At 36.1% G+C, this 22,823-nt stretch overlaps 1 protein-coding gene and 1 pseudogene across 1 annotated transcript; both read left to right on the top strand.

Moving 5' to 3' along the window:
* Nucleotides 1-1,535: 1,535 nt before the first annotated feature.
* LOC135629241 (BTB/POZ domain-containing protein At3g08570-like) lies at nucleotides 1,536-7,861 on the top strand (annotated as a pseudogene).
* Nucleotides 7,862-9,635: 1,774 nt separating this feature from the next.
* Nucleotides 9,636-21,353, top strand: LOC135628468 (uncharacterized). The gene is made up of 5 exons (XM_065135129.1): nucleotides 9,636-9,946; nucleotides 10,050-10,140; nucleotides 11,794-11,917; nucleotides 19,561-20,607; nucleotides 20,770-21,353. The coding sequence occupies exons 1-5, from the start codon at nucleotides 9,760-9,762 to the stop codon at nucleotides 21,181-21,183; spliced, it is 1,863 nt and encodes a 620-aa protein (XP_064991201.1). The 5' UTR covers nucleotides 9,636-9,759; the 3' UTR covers nucleotides 21,184-21,353.
* The last annotated feature ends 1,470 nt before the right edge of the window (nucleotides 21,354-22,823 follow it).

The raw sequence follows: 22,823 nt of genomic DNA, 5'->3' as shown, positions 1-22,823 counted from the left end.
ATATGGTTTATTATTGTAAATGTGTAATTCTTGTAATAGGGGTAGATTTTCAATTTTCTTTATAAATGCAAACCAATGTTCAAAACACTAACTCTTGTAAAGTATAATTATATTATTAGCTACTAGGTTTTGATAATGAACAACGTAGTCGCTAGTTAAATGAACAAATTCTTAGTTTAAGTCACTAGCATTTACCAAGTTGAAACATTTCTATAAAAAGAAACTCTCAATATAGTATAAGTTACTTATAATAAAATAATCTTAAAGCATTAGAATTTGCTCATCTTGAAATTTAAGTGATTGTAATGTCAATGTTGGCAAAAACAATATTTAATATATTTTAATAAAACATCAAATTTGTCTTCTTAGATTTTGATTATGTTTGACATTTTATTTCACACGTTTATACAATTAATTATTAAAATTCATCTTTGTTATTTAGCATGAGGGAAACGAATTAACATAAAATGAAAGATAGTTTTTTACAAATATTTCTAACTTTGCCATGCTTGTTTAAAATAATGATAACATCATATTATGACTCAAATTAATATGTTTTGTGCTTCTGATATAAAATAACGAACAAACATCTTCAATAAATAAAATTGATAATAATTTCATCTGCATTTTGATATTTTTAACTTATACGAACAGGATCATCAACTAGGTTCATGTATAAGGTAAACTAGATATTATTCAAATTATAATTTCTAAGAGAGAATTTTTGCACCATGTTTAGATTTTCAGAAATTACAAGAAAGTTGAATGTCAAAAAAATTAAATTGGATCTATTTTTAAATAAGATTTCTACGTGTAGAGTTTAGAACCATGCGTCGTGTAATTGTTGGGTCCAGCCCATATGTGGGCTTGGACAAATTGTACCGTTTAAGCTCAAATCAAACAAATTAAAAAAATAGAGATAGAAAGGGCAAAATGTATGAGAGAAAGAAAACTAGAGTGAGCGTGCAGCATGCGACGGCATGCAGAGGAAATAAGAGAGAAAGATTAAGTTTCTGAGTTTTCTACTTAACGATCAGTGACCAAACGTTATCAGTTTCAGCCCAAATTTTATGTGGAGAATCCTTGCAGCAAACTCTATAATCCTAAAAGTGTTAATCTGTAGTGTGCCCTCTCTAAGGTACTTTCCTGCTATATTTACTATGTGAGACCTAGAATTCTCTTTTAAGGAGATCCATCCTATATGATGATATGCTAGAGCCAAGATCTATGTTCACAGATAGTAAACAGTGATATAAAGGAGAGTGCAAGTTCAATACAGATTTACAATGCCCAAAAGATATAGTTAAAATTTGAAGTACTGTATCTAAATGTTTATGTGGTCCAACAGATTGATAAACATATCTGCAAGTTTCAGATTGCCGTTAGCTTAACTTTTCTAGAATTTGCCACAGTTATCATCCTTCTATGGCATTTGCAGATTATTTGTGTTGCTTATTGTGTGCTCTCAATAAATTAATTCTTCTCAGCAACACAAGCGAAAATGGCAGTAGTCTTTATTTTGTTGCATAGTTTCTTATTACATCCTGCTGAATCTTAATTCAGTTTACATACTTACTACCTTGATGAAAATCATACATGTTTGATATGTATTTTATAGTTTCCTCTGGTTTTGCGGAGTGGAGAATTTTGGAAAATGGCAAATGAATCCAGGAATCCAGACCTCTCGAGGTTGGAGCTTCATGGGGTTCCTGGGGGAGCTGAAGCATTTGAACTTGCTGCTAAATTCTGTTATGGAACAAATTTCGAGATCACCCCTAATAATGTTGCAAAACTCCGTTGCATAGCAGAATATCTGGAAAGGACAGAACAATATAAGGAATGCAACCTAATTGCCCGAACAGAGACATACTTAGATGAGATTGTATCTCAAAGTGTTGAGAAGGCACTAGAAGTTTTATGTGCATGTGATGGCTTGCATCCCATGGCGGAGGATGTGGGTCTCCTGGACAGATGTATAGACGCAATTGCAAACAATGTTAGCAAGGAGCAATTGGTTTCTGGTTTAGCTCATTTGGAATGTGATAGCAGATCTGAAAAGACGCATTGCCAGTACTGGTGGGTGGAAGAACTTTCTGTACTAAATATTGAACTTTATAAGCAAGTTATAACTGCCATGAGGAGAAAAGGTGTCAGAGCAGATAGAGAGTAATAGTAGAAGCTCTTGTTGGTCTCTTAGCAACAGAAAAGATCACATCTGTTCCTCTATACATTTTGTTTGGAATTTTGAGGATGGCAGTAGAGATGGATGCAGGTCTAAGCTGTAAGCAGGAGCTTGAAAGGAGGATTGGGTTCCAACTGGAACTGGCTTCACTTGATGATCTCCTCATTCCTTCACTACAAACAAGCGATTCAGTGTTTGATGTTGATACTGTCCACCGGATACTGGTAAATTTCTTGAAAAGAATTGACGAGGAAGACTCTGAGGAATCATCACAGTGTTCATATGAATCACAAGGCCTAAAATCTATTAGTCACAGTTCAGTATTGAAAGTTGGGAGGCTCATTGATGGTTATCTTGCTGAAATTGCACCAGATCCATATCTAAAACTGCCCAAATTCATGGCACTCATTGAACTTTTGCCAGAATATCCTCGTGTTATCGATGATGGAATTTACAGAGCCATTGACATATACCTAAAGGTACCAATTGAATCTATGAACATATATGTGCACTTGTGGTTGTGGCTGCATCGATGCATGTTCATGTGTGGATGCACGCATATGTGTGCACTGGCATGTACAGGAGTTGCATCGTAATAGTCAATATGCTTTGTCATAGCCATATCCAAATATGGCTAATTTTTCATATAATTCTTTTACTTCTTGAATGAATACCATCTCTATTTTTTATGCTAAAGATTATTTAGCATTTATCACTAAAGAATTATGTATTTCTTGATTATTTCTATTCTTTCTGATTGAATACCGCCTCCCATTTGTGCTAAAGGCCATTTGACATTTATCACTAGAAAATTATGTATCATATTACAATTTATATCCTTATTGATTGACTAGGACCTTTTCTTGGTACAAAGGCCCATGTAGCATTTATCACTAAAGAATTATGTGTCACTTTATTATTGATACAGTCACTTTGAAGCTTGATGCAGGACAAACAACTTTCTTCTGAAATATTAACTCTAACTAAGCTTCATTAGAATTCTGGGGGGGGGGGGGGCGGTGTACAATCTGTTATGCCTGATGTGCAATAGCTGACACACTTCACTTCAAATGTGCTAATTGGTTTACACTTGAGAGTTGATGGTTGATTCCTTGCAGTATCCTTCCAATTGCCAGTGTTCTTAGTTATCTTCTCAACAAGGTTACCATAAAATGGTTCTGACAATCCATAGGTATGCCTTTTATCAAACTCTAATGGCCATGTTGGACAGCTTCCAGGCACCTGACAGATTCTTTTTGCCCCTAAAGAAGGTAGTAAGACAACTGATGTCCAAAGAACATCTAACAAGCCTTGGAGACATAGTTCCCGGTGATGATATAATATTTATTCTAACTGTTTGCTATATCTTAATGAAAATTTTTTGGCCTTCTATAAATCAGAATACAGTTGCGTATCTGGTAAGTTGACCAAATCTGTTTATCCTTTTAGGCCCATCCATCAATGACCGAGTCTGAATGCAAGAAATTGTGCAAGCTCGTAGATTGCCAGAAGCTCTCCCAAGAAGCCTCCAATCTGTTGGAATTAAACTTGTTCAAGAGGCATAAAAAGGTTCATTGCATCAAGAGGGAGATTCATTACATGAAGAAGAAAAAATGGATTAAAAGTCTATAGAAGAATAAGTCAAATTGGTTATTGGTTCTTGAAAGGATTTCTTGAAAGAGAATGATTCATCTTGAATATAATTAATATAATGTATCTTTGGAGATTATATAAACCCCATATGTTGGGTCATGAGAGTAAAAAAGAGAGTTTCTGAAATTATAAAAGAATTTTTCTTGAGAGAAATATAGAAGATTGAAAGCTTGTCATTCTCTTCCTCTATTTGATATCTCTATCCTCTCTTCCTATCAACATCAACATTTGGTATCAGAGCATAGGTTAAGCTATGACTTCTTCCTTAATTGCCATCCAACTCCAGATCCCCAGATTGACAAAAGAAAATTATGACATATGGTGCATCCAAATAAAGGTTCTTCTAGGCTCCCAAGATGTATGGGAGTTTGTAGAAGATGGATTTGCTGAACCAAGTCCAGCAGAAGAAGGAGCAATGAATACAGAAGGAAGAAAACAACTCAAAGAAAGAAGGAAGAAGGAGAAAAAGGCTTTGTTCACAATCTACCAAGGCCTTGATGATACAATGTTCGAGATCATCGCTCCAGCAAATACTTCAAAGGAGGCTTGGGAAATGCTTCAAAGAGTATTCGGTGGTGTTGATAAGGTAAAGAAACTTCGTCTACAAGTTTTACGAGCCGAGTTTGAAAAACTACAACAAGGTACTTCTGAAACTATTTCTGATTACTTCTCAAAAATCATTTCTATTGTTCATCAAATGAGACGAAATGGTGAACAAGTAAATAATCAGAGAGTAATAGAAAAAATATTGAGATCTCTAGATCCGAAATTTGATTTTATTGCTGTTGCGATTGAAGAATCTAAAGATTTGGAAAAAATGTCTTTAGAAGAACTTATGGGTTCCCTTCAAGTTCATGAACAAAGGATTACAAAAAGAGGAGAAGAGAAAACTATGGAGCAAGCACTACAAGCTAAGTTTGCTCTTGAAAATAAAAGAGAATCAAATTCTCAAAGAGGAAGAGGACGAAGACAAAGAGGAAGAGGAGATAGAAATCAGACCAATCAAGAATCTCCAAACAGTGAAGATATTGGAGAAAATTATAGCCAAAGAGACCGAGGTTATGGTCGAGGACGTGGCCGAGGCCGTGGACGTGGCAGAAACTCTAAAAGGTCTGAAATACAATGCTATGTTTGCAAAAGGTATGGACATTACTCTTATGAATGTTATTATAATCCTAACAATCAAGGTGATAAGGCAAATTTTGTTGAGAAAGAAAAGAAGGAAAATCAAGTTTTGCTAATGAGTTATGAAAATTTGAAAAATGATCAGTCTATGACATGGTATCTAGATATAGGAGCCTCAAATCACATGTGTGGCATCAAAGAGCTATTTTCAGAAATAGATACAAGTTATTCCGGGTATATTACATTTGGTGATTTGTCTCAAAGACCAGTAAGAGGCAAAGGTAAAATTCTCCTTGAACTTAATAATGGCAAGGAATTATGCATTTCAGATGTTTATTATGTTCCTGATATGAAAAATAATATTCTAAGCTTGGGACAATTACTTAAAAAAGGTTATGATATTAAGATGAAAGATATGGCTCTCTCAATTCGTGATAAGAATAAAACACTGATATCACATGTGAAAATGGTAAAGAATAGAATGTTTCCTCTGCATTTAACTATTTTTGATCAATCAAATTGTTTTAGAGCTGATATTGAGGACATTTCTACACTTTGGCATCTTAGATATGTTTACTTAAATTTTGAGGCTTTGAAACTTCTAGAGAAGTATAATATGGTGACAGGAATGCCAAAAATTGATCGCCCAGCAAAATTATGTGAAGTATGTGTCATGGGTAAGCAAGAAAGAAAGCCTTTCAAAGTGAGAAGGACAAAAAGAGCATGGAATCGACTTGATCTGGTACACTCAGATGTTTGTGGCCCTATCAATCCAATATCACTTGGAGGAAGCAGGTATTTTCTTACATTTACTGATGATCATAGTGGAAAAACTTGGGTTTACATGTTAAAAGAAAAGAAAGAAGTTTTAAGCAAATTCAAAGAATTTAAGGATTTGGTTGAAAGACAAAGTTGTTGTAAGATTAAATGTTTAAGAACAGATAGAGGTGGTGAATATATATCAAATGAATTTGAAAGTTTTTGTAGAAATAATGGAATTCTACATCAATTCACCATGCCATACACACCTCAACAAAATGGTGTCTCAGAAAGAAAAAATAGGACTATCCTTAATATGGTCCGATGTATGTTAAAGGAAAGAAAAATTCCGAAAGAATTTTGGGGTGATGCTGTTGCTTGTGCAGTTTATTTGCTTAACAGGTTTCCGACAAAGCGAATTGGTAATGTTACACCAGAAGAAGCATGGAGCTTACAAAAACCAAGAGTTGATCATTTGAGGATTTTTGGAAGTCTTGCATTTGCCAAGATACCAGAAGAGAAGAGAACAAAATTGGAGGATAAAAGTCAAAAATGCATTTTGCTAGGTTATCCAGAGAATTCCAATGGTTACAAACTCTACAATCCTATTACAAATAAAGTTGTGATGTCAAGAAATGTTGAGTTTGATGAACAACAGATTTGGAACTGGAAAAGTGATGAGCAGCATAAGAAAGTTGTAGCTTCAGAAGAAGATGATATAATACAAGCAAGCACCGAAGTGGCTATGCCGGAATCATCACCTAGATCAGCTAGGTCACATGATTCAAGAAGTCCAATTATAAGAAGGACAAGACCGATTCAGGACCTATATGATGTGACTCGAAGGATTGATACTAATAATGATGAACTTTCTTTATTTTATCTTTTTGCAGGAAATGATCCATTATCCTTTGAAGAAGCTTATAGAGATGAAAAATGGCGACAAACTATGAATGAAGAGATTCATGCCATTAACAAAAATAATACATGGGTGCTTACTACACTTCCAGAAGACCATCATGCTATCGGTGTTAAGTGGATCTTCAAAACAAAAAGAAATGCAAAAGGAGAGGTGGAGAAATACAAGACCAGATTGGTTGCAAAAGGATATAAACAACAATATGGGATTGATTATGAAGAAGTATTTACGCCAGTTGCTCGATTGGAGACAGTAAGATTACTTATCTCTCTAGCAACTCAAATGAAATGGAAGATTTTACAAATGGATATCAAATCAGTATTTCTTAATGGAGTTCTTGAAGAAGAAGTATATATTCAACAACTTCGAAGAAAAACTTGGCATGCTAGATGGAACAAGTTTAAGGGGGGAGAATGTTAGAATTAAACTTGTTCAAGAGGCATAAAAAGGTTCATTGCATCAAGAGGGAGATTCATTACATGAAGAAGAAAAAATGGATTAAAAGTCTATAGAAGAATAAGTCAAATTGGTTATTGGTTCTTGAAAGGATTTCTTGAAAGAGAATGATTCATCTTGAATATAATTAATATAATGTATCTTTGGAGACTATATAAACCCCATATGTTGGGTCATGAGAGTAAAAAAGAGAGTTTCTGAAATTATAAAAGAATTTTTCTTGAGAGAAATATAGAAGATTGAAAGCTTGTCATTCTCTTCCTCTATTTGATATTTCTATCCTCTCTTCCTATCAACATCAACACAATCATGCAGCCCAAAATGATCGGCTACCACTCCAGATGATTGTTCGTGTCCTTTATTATGAGCCGTTTCAACTGAAGTCTACCATCTCAGGTAATGATTGTGAGGCATCCTTTTCACAGAGGATGGTCAACAGCAGTAGTGTAGTATATGCTGCAATCTCTCCCAGAGATAACTATGCCTCTCTAAGGAGGGAAAACCGAGAACTCAAGTTAGAAATATCAAGAATGAGGGTGAGGCTTAGTGAATTGGAGAATGAACAAGCGTTCATGAAGCAAGGAATGGGGGATAACAGCTCAGCAGAACATAGTAGAGCATTCTGTACATCCATTTCCAAAGGGATTAGCAAGATAGCAATATTTGGCCCAACTCATGGAAAACACTGGAAAAGCACAAGGAAGTCACAAGGATCGGATGGGAAGAGTTGGAGGTGGCAAAGGCAATCTGTCTCACAAAAATACTGAGTTCGACAGCAAATGCACTGACTGAAATGAAGTCGAGTTAGATGATATCAGAGATCATGATGCCTGTGGCATAAGAGCAGCTATAGCTTAAGTAAATGTAGAGAGAGGAGGAAGAGAGGAAGGGGTTTGAATACTATAGAGTTTTTCCATACTTGAATGTACTGGTAATTTGGTTCATGAAAAATATGTGCTTAAGCTTTTGTGTATCTAATTGCATAGTGATGGAATAATGATTTGTTGGAAACTACTATCTGCAAGAGCTGAAGATGATAGATCCATTGATTCTATCATGTATATTTTGTACACTCCTCCCATGTGGTGCAGCCAAGTAGAGTTGCTTAAGCCTAAATGATGTGGAGAGTCTTGACCAGATCTCCCAGCATAAGAACGATGATTTATCAGTACAAGATGATCAATATATCAAAAGATTAGTACAGTTTCATAATGAAAGATTGGAACATCTTTTCTGTTGCTGGATGCTTTCCTAGTATCTTTTTTTGATGGAAGAGGTTATTAAATGTGAAAAATCAGGATGAAAACTTTTGTCTTATCAGAAGGCTTGAAAGAATTTTTTGTAAGGAGTTTTGAAAGGCACGAAGAATGGTGAACAAACCTTTTTTCCCCTTGTTTGCTTAATGAAGGGGCTTTGAGGAAGTCATAGAGATTAATGCTACTGCACTCCAGCAAACATTCAACATGCATGATAAAAGATCACTACAATTATTGTATATAGTTGGTGCTTCTATACTACATCTTTTTCTCTTTTTTTCTTATATATATATATATATATATATATATATATATATATATATATATATATATATATATATATATATATATAATTGGAAAAACTAGAAACGTGAAGGCAAAGGGTTACAACACAAACTCAAGATATTAGGACAAGAAAGAATTCAATGCACACACTAAGAGAGGATGTGTTATAACCATTGTTTGGGTATGACTTGATCCAAAGAAATACATCAAAAAGGAGGAACATATTTATTTGTGAAAGCTATATTCATGTCCTGGTTATGTTCATCTATGAGAACGGATAGATCACAATGAGTCTACAGTGCACATAATAATTAATCCACATTAATCACTTTGATAAACATAGTAATTTGATGTATTTCTTTGGATCCATCCATACATCACTCTTGTTTGGCACAAAGAAAACCTTCCCACATCACTTCCATTGGCTGCTGCACCTATGGCCCTTGTAGGCCCCTGCTGCAGACCAATGGAAGCCCCTGTTCTGTGTTCTATGGTCTCCAGCATGTCACGCTCGACCCGAATCCGGGAAAAGAGGAAACAGTGAACGGGCGCCGCTGGCTTTCCCGAATGTCGACCAATAACTAACTGCCGCGTCATCAGGCAGTGATATGTATCTGGTTACGTGGGCTCCTGACCTTTTAATTCCTTTTGACCGTTAGGTAGCAGTTATATTGACTTCGATGTCTATCTTCTGTTTCAGTTCCTCTTTTATATTATGCATATGCATTTATCAATGACCAATGCAAATTTTCGGAGAGTATATATGCATTTGTCACCATCATTGACATTATATAAAATTCTACATTTTTAATCGTATTTAATTTCATAAAAGTTTAAAAGTAATGGTGTTTTATAAGGTATAATATAATAAATTAAACTCTAATTAATTTACAGTAACTAAAGGAGAATAACTACATGTATTTTTTTTAAGGTTTTGAGTGGATATAATATTAGACTAAGCTTTAGAGGGACGTATACGCAATTATGCCATATCAATAAAACACGACATGCTTTCTTCCACTCGCAGTTGAGGTGCTTCTTTCGCTCTCTTAATCGCCACCTCCTCTGGATCGGATCTCGGAAGGCCTCCGGAGGACGCCGATGTCATCAGCGGCGGCTCCCGAATGAGTCACATCTGCAAGGATTCCCCGATCTCCGCGAGGAGTGTCCCGGCGGCGTCGTTGCTGCTCCGGCCGGAGAGGAGATACGCCAGCGGAGGGCAGCGGCTTGGTGATAGATCTCTTCTCACGGGCCGCATCGCTTGCCCTCCGATCGGGTCTGTTCTCGAATCCGACGGCCAGGAAGGACCCGGTTGTTCTTCTCATTGAATTTGTTGCTTTTCGTTTACGCCGCTGCCATCGGTCTTTGTTATGCTTGCTGATTTACCTCTCTCTGATCGTGGTTCCTTTTGTAGAATCGAATGAATCTGTTGGGAAAGCCAAGATTAATTGGAGCGGCATGGACGGTTTGCTCGATGCTGACTTCGGGAAGCACGATTATGATTGGTAAATGCTGCAGGATCAATCCGTTTAAACTTCATTCTGAAGGTTTTCTTGAGTTCGTGAATCATTGATGGAAAACACTGCAGATTTCACTGTTTGTTATGCTAAGTTGCACACAAGACTCGATTAGGGCACTTATAACACTGGCATTCCAGAGTTGCACATGACCAATCAGAAAGCTTATAGTTGGGCATGATTGAGAACCATCGTATCAAGTACAACAGATTCAATATCGACCAAGCTTAGCTCAACTGCTAAATACCCTGACGTCTAGGTAAAAGGGCGAAGAGTTCGGTCACTACCAGGTGTTACCCCCTTGTTTAACTCTGATAGGACTTAAGTGCCTGGTCTTGGCCTTTGTGTCCCTACTCAAAACAAAGAACTACCATCCAATTTGACCAGACAAGAACTGATCTGTTATATGGGACACTGAATGCCAATCTTGAAATTCTTATTGTAGATTAATTTTTAAATTCTAGAGAAGCATCACTTTTTCATAGCTTTGCAAGCAATATTACTTCTGAAATTCTATCTTCATTTGGTCTGCGCCTTGACGAATACCAGTTCTATCAGATTTTTTTTGGAAATCAATTTCCTACTTAGTGACTTTGTATAGTTTGATTCATATTTCTTTCTACTTCGTATTTGGTGCATGTGTTTTATACAAGTGGATGATCCATATATTGCCATTCTTGTCTGTTGTTTATGATTTTGGTATTCACTCATGATATTATTGTAATTGATGTGTAAATATCTGAGGAATGTGCAAATCAATATTTTGATATCTCATATAAGCTCTGTGCCAATGATTTCAACAGGTTAAAATGTCAGAAGTGGTGTGAGGATACAAAGAGGGAAACCTGGAAGACTTACTAGAAACATTGATTTAAATGTTCACGATTTAATTTTAAGTATTGCTTCACACAAAGTTCAATGATAGAAAAAGATCCATGTTTGTGACTCCAACTATTTGGGACATTAAAACTTGTCATTTTGTGGTGGTTGCGCACAATCCTATCCTCTCGGCGGATGAGTTGACCACACTACTAAGTAAAACTACTACTGTAACATAGGATGAATGTGACTCCCTAGAAATGAAATATGCATGATTGCTATACCCAACTACAGCGATAAGATCTTTTATATTCTTTTTATCATCTTACACTAGTTTGTACTTTTCTTAGTACCAAATTCCCAGATTTTAAATGAAACTAAATGTCTCTACACTCCAATGTTTCTTAATACATTTAGTATTAAGAAGTTCTATTTTATCTAGTTCTGAACTTCCATAAACAGTTCTATTTTTGCTTAAGCAGAATCACAGTCCCGTCTTGGTTATAACTTTGTTCTTGTGTACTGTAGAATACTAAAAGAAATGATTCCATATCTATCGTCATCTTCAATAATGCATATAAGGCAGTTATGACTTACCAAAGCTGAGTAACTTGCACTATTGGATGAGCAAGTTGTTAATCTATGTGATTTTAAGAATTTAAATTTGATACTTATCTTCACTAAAACAGTTTGTGGTATAGATGTTGCTAGAATTATATTTTTCAGTCCTTTTTTGTGCATTACAGGTTGACTATCTTTTATCAACATTATTCATGAAATTTTGGAGCTAATTACATGTCAATTTATATTAATTATTAACAGGCTTCTAACTCCCCCTGCAACTCCACATGCTGCTTCCTTGGTTTCTATTGAGAAACAATTACCTGCTGCTGCACCTAAGCATAGTTCTACTGTTAGATCATCCTCAACTGCAAGAGCATCTAGGGTTTGTATTATGTACATCTGAATTTGGTTTTTCAATTACATATTTTTCTAAATTATATTCCACTTATAGAATTTTTTATTCATAATGATGATTTGGTATCCTGATTTATGTATCTATCCATGTGCCTACTTTTCATTGAAGAAGATAACCACTATCTTTGATTTAATTGCATACTAGTAACTTCTCTAAAGTATTTGAACTTTTATGTAGTCAATTTTGCCCCTTACCATTGAATCTAATCAGATAATTGATGAGCCTTAATATACATGACTAAAACGAGAAATTTCCATCACCTGTGAAACATTCAAAGCATTCATGTCATATTACTAACTGTTGAATCTCGAATTTTGGTGATGAAATTAATTGGTGAGTTTATGGACTAATAAGCGTTTGAGATAAGTGACGCAGGAGAAATTTCGATCATGGACTTGAACCATCGAAAGACAAATCGTTGAAGCAGGAGAATCAGACGTTGGGCTAAAGAGCATCATGTCAGAGATTAGATATCGAGCCAGAGGATTGGTCGACATATCGGAGGATGGACTTCGTGCCATGAGTTTGGGCATCGGGCCGGAAGGATCAGGTATTGTGCCAAAAAGATCGGATGTTGTGGAAGGTTAACATGTTAATGGATCGGGCAATACGTCGAAAGAAAGGACGATGTGTCAAAGGTTTGAACGAAGTGTCGGATGAATAAATGACATACCGGACAATGTGCTGAAAGCTTCATAATTGTAATTAGAGTTGTTAAGTCTTGATCGAAGTTATTTAGAGTCTAATTGAGTTGGTTTTGGGGCGTAACCATGTCAACTTGATTAGGAGCCCATTGGGCCTGAACCAGAGTCGAATTGGGCCTGTTGGAAGGTCAATTCAGTGACCTAAGGTTGGGTTGGGCGGTGGCACTGTTAGGCTCAAGCGATGGTACCGCATGAGAGCCGAAAAGCATTGTTTATGCTTTTCCGAGAATCCCGGTGGTAGTACCGCTAGTGTCGGCGATGATATTGCCCAGGCTGACGGTGGTATTGCTAGAGCCCAGATTCCCAGGCTCTGTTCGGCGGTAGTACCGCCCGGTGTCGACAGTAGTATCGCTAGTACCCCGAAAACTCGAGGATTTAAATTTTTGGCTCCATTTTTGAAGCCATTTGGGGTCTATAAATATCTCACTCATGCTTACTTGATGGAGCAGAAATTCTAGAGCATAAAAGTATTGTAAACTCTCTTGAAAAGTGTTTGAGTCTCTTCTTCCTTGAGTGTAGAGGTTATACTAAGGAGGTGTGAGGTCTTGTGTAAAAGAGGTGTAAAGGTTCTCTCCTAAGCCTGTGAAAACGAGAAGGGTTGTAACCAGTGTCTGCCGTACCGAAGCGTACCGACCATACCGGGCGGTACGTACCGGTCCGCAAGGTACTCGGTACGCGGACCGCCCTGTATCGCTACAGTGCTACAGTACTATACTGTAGCACTGCTACAGTATCGATACACCAGGGTGTACCGCTCGGTACGCCCTGGTGTACCGCTCGGTACACCGGTACCGTACCGTACCGAGCCCGGGTCGAAACTCCGGTACGGTATGGTATGGCGGACCTTGGTTGTAACAAGGGTAGTTGATCTTCGTCCGTTGAAAAAAATATCGGTAGTAAAAGCCGGTGGCCTTGAGAGAAGAAGAATCGGGAGTGGACGTAGGTTAGGACGACCGAACCACTATAAATCGGTTTGTATCCTTTTCTTATCTTCCCTTATCATTACTTACTGATTTACTTACTTACTACCCTTACTCATATTTTTAGTTCAACACATTTTCGATATGGGTTTTATCGATCAAAATTTTCAAATCGGAACTTTATTTTGAAAGCATTAATTCATCCCCCTCTCTTAGTGCCTTTACGATCCTAACAGTTGGTATCAGAGCATAGTTCTCCCAGTTGGTTTAACACCCAAGAGAGATTAAATGATTTTTTTTTGCAATCAAGAGGATAACTCTATCACTCGTCCTCCTATGTTTATTAGGACGGACTATACTTATTGGAAGACGCAAATGCAGATTTTCTTGATTTCTATAGATTTTGATTTGTGGAATGTCGTTGAATGTGGTTTTCAAAAATCTTCTAAACCGATAAATGAATGGAATGATATTTGGCATACACTTGAAGTTACTTATGAAGGTACAAATAGAGTAAAAGAATCTAAGATTAATCTTTTGGTATATAGTTATTGATTATTAGAATGAAGTTAAGCAAAAATCATTGGTGACATATATACCCGCTTTACGGATGTTGTCAATGGTTTGAAAGTTGGTAAATGTTATACTAATCTTGAATTAGTTAATAAAATTTTAAGATCTATTCCAAAAAATTGGGATCCAAAGGTAACTGCAATTCAAGAAATAAAGGACTTCAACAACTTTCCTCTTAAAGAACTCATAGGATCGTTAATGACCTATGGAATGATTTGCAAGGCACATGACGAACAAGAGGAAAACCTTCCAAAGAACAAGAAGGATATTACACTTAGAACTAAAGAAGATCACTCGAGCGAAAGCTTAATGATGATGACCTTCTCACAAGAAAATTTAAAAAGTTCATGAAAAAGAACAAAACAAATTTTGTAAGATAGGAATCTAAGAAACAAAATGAGCTTAAAAAGGATACAATAATTTGTTATGAATGCAAAAAGCTATGGCACTTCAAAAATGAGTATCTACAATTGAAGAAGCTACCAGCACAAAAGAAGAAGAAATCACTCAAGGCAACTTGGGATGAATCAAGTGCATCAGAAGACGAAGAGCAAACCAATAAAAACGAAGTAGCAAACTACGCATTTATGACTTTCAGCGATGATGTATGTGACTCAACTGAAATTTCTTTACCTTATAATGAATTATTTGATACATTTTATTATTTATATGATAAACTTAAAACAATCGATAAGAAATATAAATTGTTAAAAAATGATCATGTATCTCTCTATAATGAATTTGATGGATTGAAAAATAAATATGACAATTACATGTTAACATCTTGCACTAAATGTAAAGAAATAGACTCACTCAAAAAGGAAACTATGTTATTACAACAAACATTAAAAAAATTTAAAATTCGAAACAAATCATTAAATATGATTCTTGCTAATAGAGATTATGTACATAGAAAGGAAGGAATCGGTTTTGTGAGCAACAACACTTAACAAAAGTCAACTACGTTTGTAAAAGGACCCATATTATATTTTTCCCTTAAAGTTAAATGTAATTTTTGTAGAAGATGTGGTCATTATGCTTATACATGTTCATTTAAAAAATATAGCTCTTATAAATTAGTATGGGTTCCTAAAGGAACCATAAATGATTTAATGCCAAACGCTAAGAAATGTAGATCTAACCATGAAGGATCTAAAGTTAAATGGGTACTTAAAGGAAACCTCTCTTTCTTGTAAGTATGTCTTCAAACAAGAGCTAAGAGTAAGAGATGGTATCTTAATAGTGGATGCCCAAGGCACATGACCGGAGATTCAATACATTTCTCAAAGCTCAGTAGTCGAGATGGAGGATGTCACCTTCAGAGACAATAATAAAGGAAAAATTATCGGCAAAGGAAATATTGGTAACAAATCAAATTTTTTTGCTGAAGATGTTTTGTTAGTATATGGCTTAAAACATAAACTTATTAAGCATTAGTCAATTGTGTGATAAGAGATATAAAACTAAATTTGAATCTAATACTTGCATCATAGAGATACCACATGAAAATAAATCTATGATTGCTTTAAGGAGCGATAATGTTTATACTATTGATCTTGATGATTTTCATGACGAAACTTGTTTTTCGGTTTTAAACGACGATGCATGGCTCTAACCTAGGAGATTAGGTCATGCAAGTATAAAATTAATCTCACAAATTGGAACTAAAGAACTTTAGTTTTTTTTAATTTTATAGGAATATATCTACGTTGTTTTCAATAAATTTCTCGAAGGTAAGAAAAATGATTTTGATGATGATTTTGAATTTGATAATTTGAATTTGAATTTGAATTCTTCTCTCCTAAGCAACTTAGACATATCCATTTTCAAAGAAACCTTACCCAAGGAATGAAAGCATGTAGATGCACATCCTAAGGAGCTAATTATTGGAGATATATCAAAAAGGTGTTTAAACTCGCTCTTCATTGAAAAATATTTATTCAAATGCATGAATCAAGAACTTTTACTATTTGTTCTTGTATGATTCTTTCTTTTTACTAAAGAGAGTATTTATCTAAACGAATCATGATATTTATAGCTTGAGATTTATTTTATATGAATCAAGATATTTTATTATTTGTTCTCCTATGATTCTTTTTGTTATTTACTAAAGAGAAGATGTATATAAATGAAAGAACTTAACTTCTTGAGATTCATGACTTAAGATTTATTTTATATTCGATCTCCTATGATTCTTTCTTTTCGCTAATGACTAAGAAGGAGATTTATCCAAATGAATCATGATCTTTCACTTGATATTTATAACTTGAGATTTATTTTATATGAATCAAGATATTTTATTATTTGTTCTCGTATGATTCTTTTTGCTATAGGAGATTTATCCAAATGAATCATGATATTTGTTCTCCTATTATTTTATATAAATCTTGATGATTACGACTTGAGATTTATTATGTACGATTATTTTGTATTTATGACTTTTAAACTCCAATTTGTTGATAACAAACGAGAAGAAGAAGCTCGCTCATATTTGTGTTGATGACAAAACAGGAGAAATAGCGATTATGTTGAACAAGGAGACTTATAATGTGTTTATAACTTTTCATTAGTAAAGACTCATGCCTAAATTTTACTAGTTATTTTTTGAAGTATGATTAAATATTTGGGCTTGTAATGATATATCAATTCAAATTTATCTCAACTTGAATTTAAGAGTACTATTGAAAAAGTTCTATTTTGAATTCAAGATAATCATATTTTTAAGATAACATAAAAAAGGAGTTTTGTTAATACCCCATCATCAATTGACCTCTCATAACTTGAACTTATCTTTCATGTTATGATTGGAACATTTATGTAAAGGGAGAGAAGTAGCACTATGATACCATGGTATCATTCTCTTCTTTTTTATGATGACAAAGGGGAGAGAGAAGTAGTAGCTTGTACATTTCAAAGAGTAGTAACTTGCACATTTCTCCATTTTGTTGATAACAAATGAGGAGAAGTTGATTGTACTCTTTGATGACATAAAAAATTATGATGTTTTAACTTATGATGATTTGGAATTATGCATATGACATATGTAATGATTACTTTGACATTTTAACTATGTATATGAAGTGTGCAATGATTATTTTGACATTTTAACTATGATGTTTTGCATATGATCTTTGCAATGATTATTATTGAAACTTACTATGATTTCTGATTAAAATTCTTTCGACTTGAATCCAAAGAGTAGCATTGAAATGTTATCATTTTTTGAATTCGAGTTCATTTCAAAATGACATATAAACAGGGGGAGTTTAGTTAAAACTCTATCATCAATTAGTTGTCATCATAAAAAAGGGAAAGATTGTTGAATCCCGGATTTTGATGATAAAATCGATTGATGAGTTTATGGACTAATAAGAGTTTGAGATAAGTGACGTAGGAGAAACTTCGATCATGGACTTGAACCATCGAAAGACAAATTGTTGAAGTAGGAGAATCAGACGTTGGGTTGGAGAGCATCATGTCAGAGATTGGACATCGAGCCGGAAGATTGGTAGATGTGCCGAAGGATAGACTTCGTGCCATGAGTTCGGGCATTGGGTCGGAAGAATCAGGTATTGCGCCAAGAAGATCGGATGTTGTGGGAGGTTAACATGCTGATGGATTGGCAATATGCTGAAGGAAAGGACGATGCATCGGAGGTTCGGACGAAGTGTCAGATGAATAGATGACATGCCGGACAACATGTTGAAGGCTTCATGATTGTAATTAGAGTTGTTAAGTCTTGATCGAAGTAGTTTATAGTCTACTTGAGTTGGTTTTGGGGCGTAACCATGCCAACTTGATTAGGAGCCCAATGGGCTTGAACCAAGATCGAATTGGGCATGTTGGAAGGCCAATTAAGTGACCTGGGCTTGGGTTGGGTAGTGGCACCGCCAGGCTCAGGCGGTACCAGCCGAAAAGCACTATTTGTGCTTTTCCGAGAATCTTGGCGGTAGTACCGCTAGTGCCGGTGGTAGTATCGCCCAGGTCGGCGGTGGTACCGCCAGAGCCTAAATTCTCGTGCTCTGTTCGGCAGTAGGATCGCCCGACGTTGACGGTAGCACTGCTAGTACCTCGAAAACTCGAGGATTTGAATTTTTTGCTCTATTTTTGAAGTCATTTAAGGTCTATAAATATCCCACTCATGCTTGCTTGATGGAGCAGAAATTCTTGAGCATAAAAGTGTTGTAAACTCTCTTGAAAAATGTTTGAGTCTCTTCTTCCTTGAGTGTAGAGGTTATACTAAAGAGGTCCGAGGTCTTGTGTTAAAGAGAGGTGTAAAGATTCTTTCCTAAGCTTGTTAAAATGAGAAGAGAGGTGTAAATGTTCTCTTCTAAGCCTATGAAAAAGAGAAGGGTTGTAACAAGGGTAGTTGATCTTCGCCCGTTGAAAAGAAGATCAGTAGTGAAAGCCTGTGGTCTCGAGGAAAGAGGAATCAAGAGTGGACATAGGTCGGGACGATCGAACCATTATAAATCAATTTACATCATTTTCTTGCTTCCCCTTGTCATTACTTACTGATTTGCTTACTTACTACCCTTACTCATATTTTTAGTTAAACACATTTCTATTACGGGTTTTATCGATCGAAATTTTCAAATCGGAACTTTGTTTCGAAAGCACTAATTCACCGTCCCCTCTTAGTGCCTTTACGATCCTAACGCTAACCTCCATCTGATTGCTCATATTCTTCATGAATTGATGAACATCATGCCTACCTGCATGTTTGGACCAGCTTCTAAGTTATATCAGACAATCATTCAGTCCTTTTTTCTTTCCAACTTGTTGGACTGGATATGCATAATTTTACTGAAGGATAATCTTTGAGATTTAGTGATTTTCAAAACCATGAGTGAGTTATTGTCTTGCAAGTAGGCCTATACAGGAGGTATTTACATGCACTTACCCAGAAGGATGGTAAAAGTTTGGAGCACTATGTTGCCATTGTTTTGGTAGAAGTTTGGAGTAGTATGTTGCCATTATTTTCCGACTAACACAAGTCCACTAATTTTTATTGAGGTTATGCTTTATGGTAATTATTTTGAAGTATTTTCTTTCTTTTGAAGTTACTTTTTCCCCTATTTATTGGATTGAGATGCTTTATATGGCATCAAGTATTTAACTTGTAATTTTGTTGTTGAACGAAAAAAATTTTCATGTCACAAAATCACTTTGACAAAAGTTTCCTTTTTCATTCATATTGGCATTTCTTGAAAAATAAAAGAACTCATAGTTGAACATAAATCTGAGATAGAAAGAACACAAGGAGATGAAATCAACATGTTAATTCTTTTCTGCAATTTTGTGAACCACTTGAAAGTGCCAAACTCCTTTAACCCTGTTTGTTTGTATATTGAAAATTCTTGCTCAAGGAGAATTTATTGAATATCTTGCTCTTCTACTGTCGACTGTGCAGCTTTCTGCATCTCAAACAGAGATTGGCCATTCTGCAAGACCTGCCAGAAGTAGTTCGGTCACTCTTGCTTCTCTCTCATCTTGCTATATATCTGATCATAACAAAACCTTGGTCCTTAATACAAACTCTATCTCAGTCACCTCAATACCATCAACCCCAATCAAACGGCCAGTAACCCCTTCTACTGCAAAGACATTGATACCAGTCTCTTATCCATTGCAAACACGTTCATTCACTCTTGTCAAAACTCGATCAACCTCTGGCCCTCCATGTATTAAACCTGAACCATCACATAATTCTAGGCCTGCAACTCCAACTTCTAGATCTCAATTCTCTACTAGTGCAAACTCAAACTCTAGTTTGGTGGCAGCCCATTCAATTTCCCGACCATCAACGGCCACTTGCCTGCCAATTTCTCGGGCAACAACATCGGCCTCGACAGTACGGCGCTCTCCATCTGTTGGGCGGCTTTCAGCTAGTAATGGTCGAATTCCACATTCGGCATCTTCTTCCTGTCCCAGCTCCCCAAATCGACAGCCTCAAGTTCCAAAAGGTTCAGCAGCATTTTCTTCTCGTCCCGTCTCCCCAAATCCATGGTCTCGGGCTCCAGTTTCTTCAGCATCTTCTTCTCGTCCCAGCTCCCCCCGACCTCGGGCTCCAGTGCAGCCAATTGATCTTCCAGATTTTCCTATTGATGTGCCACCAAATCTTACAACAAATTTGCCTGAACGTTCTCTATCTGCCAGCAGGGCACGACCAGGAATGGCACTTGCTGTCCGGGCAAATTCAAATTCTGAAGCAGTGGTTCCTTCCAGTTCAAAACGAAAAATTTCTGTACCATTTGAATCTCGAAGCAAGTTCCCAGAAAATACACCAAAAGCTCCTCTACACAGCAACACACTTCACTCCAATTCACCTGAGGACCAAAAGCCTATGGGATCTGAAGCTGGACCTTGCAGGACTCCTAAACTGGCTTCTGCTACAGAGAGCACTGGATTTGGAAGAACAATTTCAAAGTCATCACTTGACATGGCTATTAAGCATATGGTATGTTCCATTTTGTGCATGGCATAATATTTTCATCAAGCATTGAACTTCTTACAGGAGTGCTTGCCTCCTAAATTGAACTAAGATTAGACAAAGCTATAAGGTCATGCATGCTTAATCAATAGTATATCACACTCCTATGTCTTCAATACGTGAGTGTAGGACATCCGCCAGAAGAGCTTTGGAGGCATTCGGGGTGCATCAGTTTTTCCTCATAGTATTCAATCTACGATGTCCAGTGGCCGAACTGTTGGAGCATCAAAGACGACTGTTCCTGTCACTAATGATGGAATTCTTGTTGAAAATGGTGGTCATAAGGAAACATCTGGGGCCTTCAACGGAGCAGCATCGTGCAACATGAACACTGGTTCCAGATCTTCAGATTGGGAAAACCTCATGACAAGGGAGAGAATGGATGATGCAGATCTACATGGTAGCCACAAGTATGACGTGATCTTGATGAAAGAGGACTTGAAGAACACAAGCTGGCTTCTTGGTGCTGACGATAAATCTGACCAGGGCTCGGTGTTTGATCACCGATTTGAGCCTCCGCCTGAACTCTTTGATCCCCTATAGCAAGTTTGTTCTTGTTATCTGTGCATGTTACTTTTTCATTCGTAATAGTCTGTTTTGTTGATTTGTGATTGGTGTTCTCTCAAAGGCCTGTTTTTGCTTACAACAAGAGGATGCTGATGTTGATATATTTTTTATCCAATTGATATGAATAGACCACAATTCTTGATCCAGTCCATAATGTATATAGTATATATCCCATCATGGCTTTTAGACTTTGTATTTGCTGGAGAACATTGGTTTCCTTGTAGTTGGGTGCTTGCTATCAACGAGAATGCAATATTGTTAACTAACACTGACTCCTTAAAATCTCCTCAGGAAGCATTCCATGTTGTAGAAGCTTCGCATCGGCTGACTACCAACAATTATTGCGTTAAGGCGTTAAGGATTGAGGAAGTTGGCAAAACAATTATTGCAAAGTAACAAACTATGGACTGCCTTGATAGGCATGCCATATTACTAGCGAAGATGACTAATTGCAAATGGACAAACTTGTGTAAATTAGGATACTCTTTACTTATCACATGTAGCTCACATTCACGAGCGCATAAACAACCTTTTTTTTTTTTACTTGCAAGATTACATACAATGTAGCTAGATTCCTACATGGTCATGGTCATGGTAAACCCTTGCCCTCTGGTCATGGTTGATTGTGGTCCTCGTCGATTGCCCAACCTCATCTCTCCTACATCTCCACACATGGGCTAGTAAGCAATATTGATTGTCTCCCTCTCCTTCCCTAACCACTTGCCCGGCATGTGAGTTAGTAATATTAGTCGCCTATGCATGATGAGAGCCAATCGCCTAAGCAGCTAGAAATGAGTAGAGATATTGCTATATTGAGAATTATGATAAAAATATTTCAAGTTACGAGGATAAAATAGTCTTTTCATATTATTAGGATTGGAATTTTTTAAACTTGGGACGCTCTACGACTAGAAAAACCACACACCCCCACACACATATATATACTAGAAAGAATATAAACAATAAAATTTTAGGAGAAAATTTTAGAAATTAACAATAAAAGAATATACTAGAAAGCTGACAGAAGAAAACTAAATTATTCACTATATAAAAATAAATAAATATAATGAGTCACAGATAAAATTTGAAAAACTATTATCTCAATCCACTAGATCTACGAGGAATAACGCAAGAGTATCAATAGTGTTTTTCTCTCTCCTTCTCTCACCAAAATCTTGATCTTTATGGTGTACAAATTATAATACACTAAAAAGTTCTTTTACTATTTGAATCTATAATCTTGATCCTAATATTTCAATAAACTAGAATGACTCATGCAAGGAATTTGAATCTAATTAAAACTCATCAAATACTTATCAACCCTTACATTAATTAAAATTATTTATGGATAAAAAGTAATTAGCATGATAACAAGGTGATTATGAAAGAGGCATAGTAGGTAGGCTACCTTAGCATTCATCTGATGAAATTAAGGTTAGCAAATGAGCCGATGATGTTTGGTGTAATGGATTATTATTTTTCATTGTATTCTGTGTTCACATGGCAATGACGTCCAAGTCGATTGACCCTCCTTGAAGACTGTGAACTTAGTGTTGGAGTTAAGAGCTGCAACCTATGCCCCTCTTCCGCCACTGTCATCATTAACTCCAAAGCAT

Source organism: Musa acuminata, chromosome BXJ3-1, assembly GCF_036884655.1.
Source record: "Musa acuminata AAA Group cultivar baxijiao chromosome BXJ3-1, Cavendish_Baxijiao_AAA, whole genome shotgun sequence".
Lineage (NCBI taxonomy): Eukaryota > Viridiplantae > Streptophyta > Magnoliopsida > Zingiberales > Musaceae > Musa > Musa acuminata.
The sequence above is the reverse complement of the archived record's forward strand: the minus strand, read 5'-3'. Positions and strand labels throughout refer to the sequence as shown.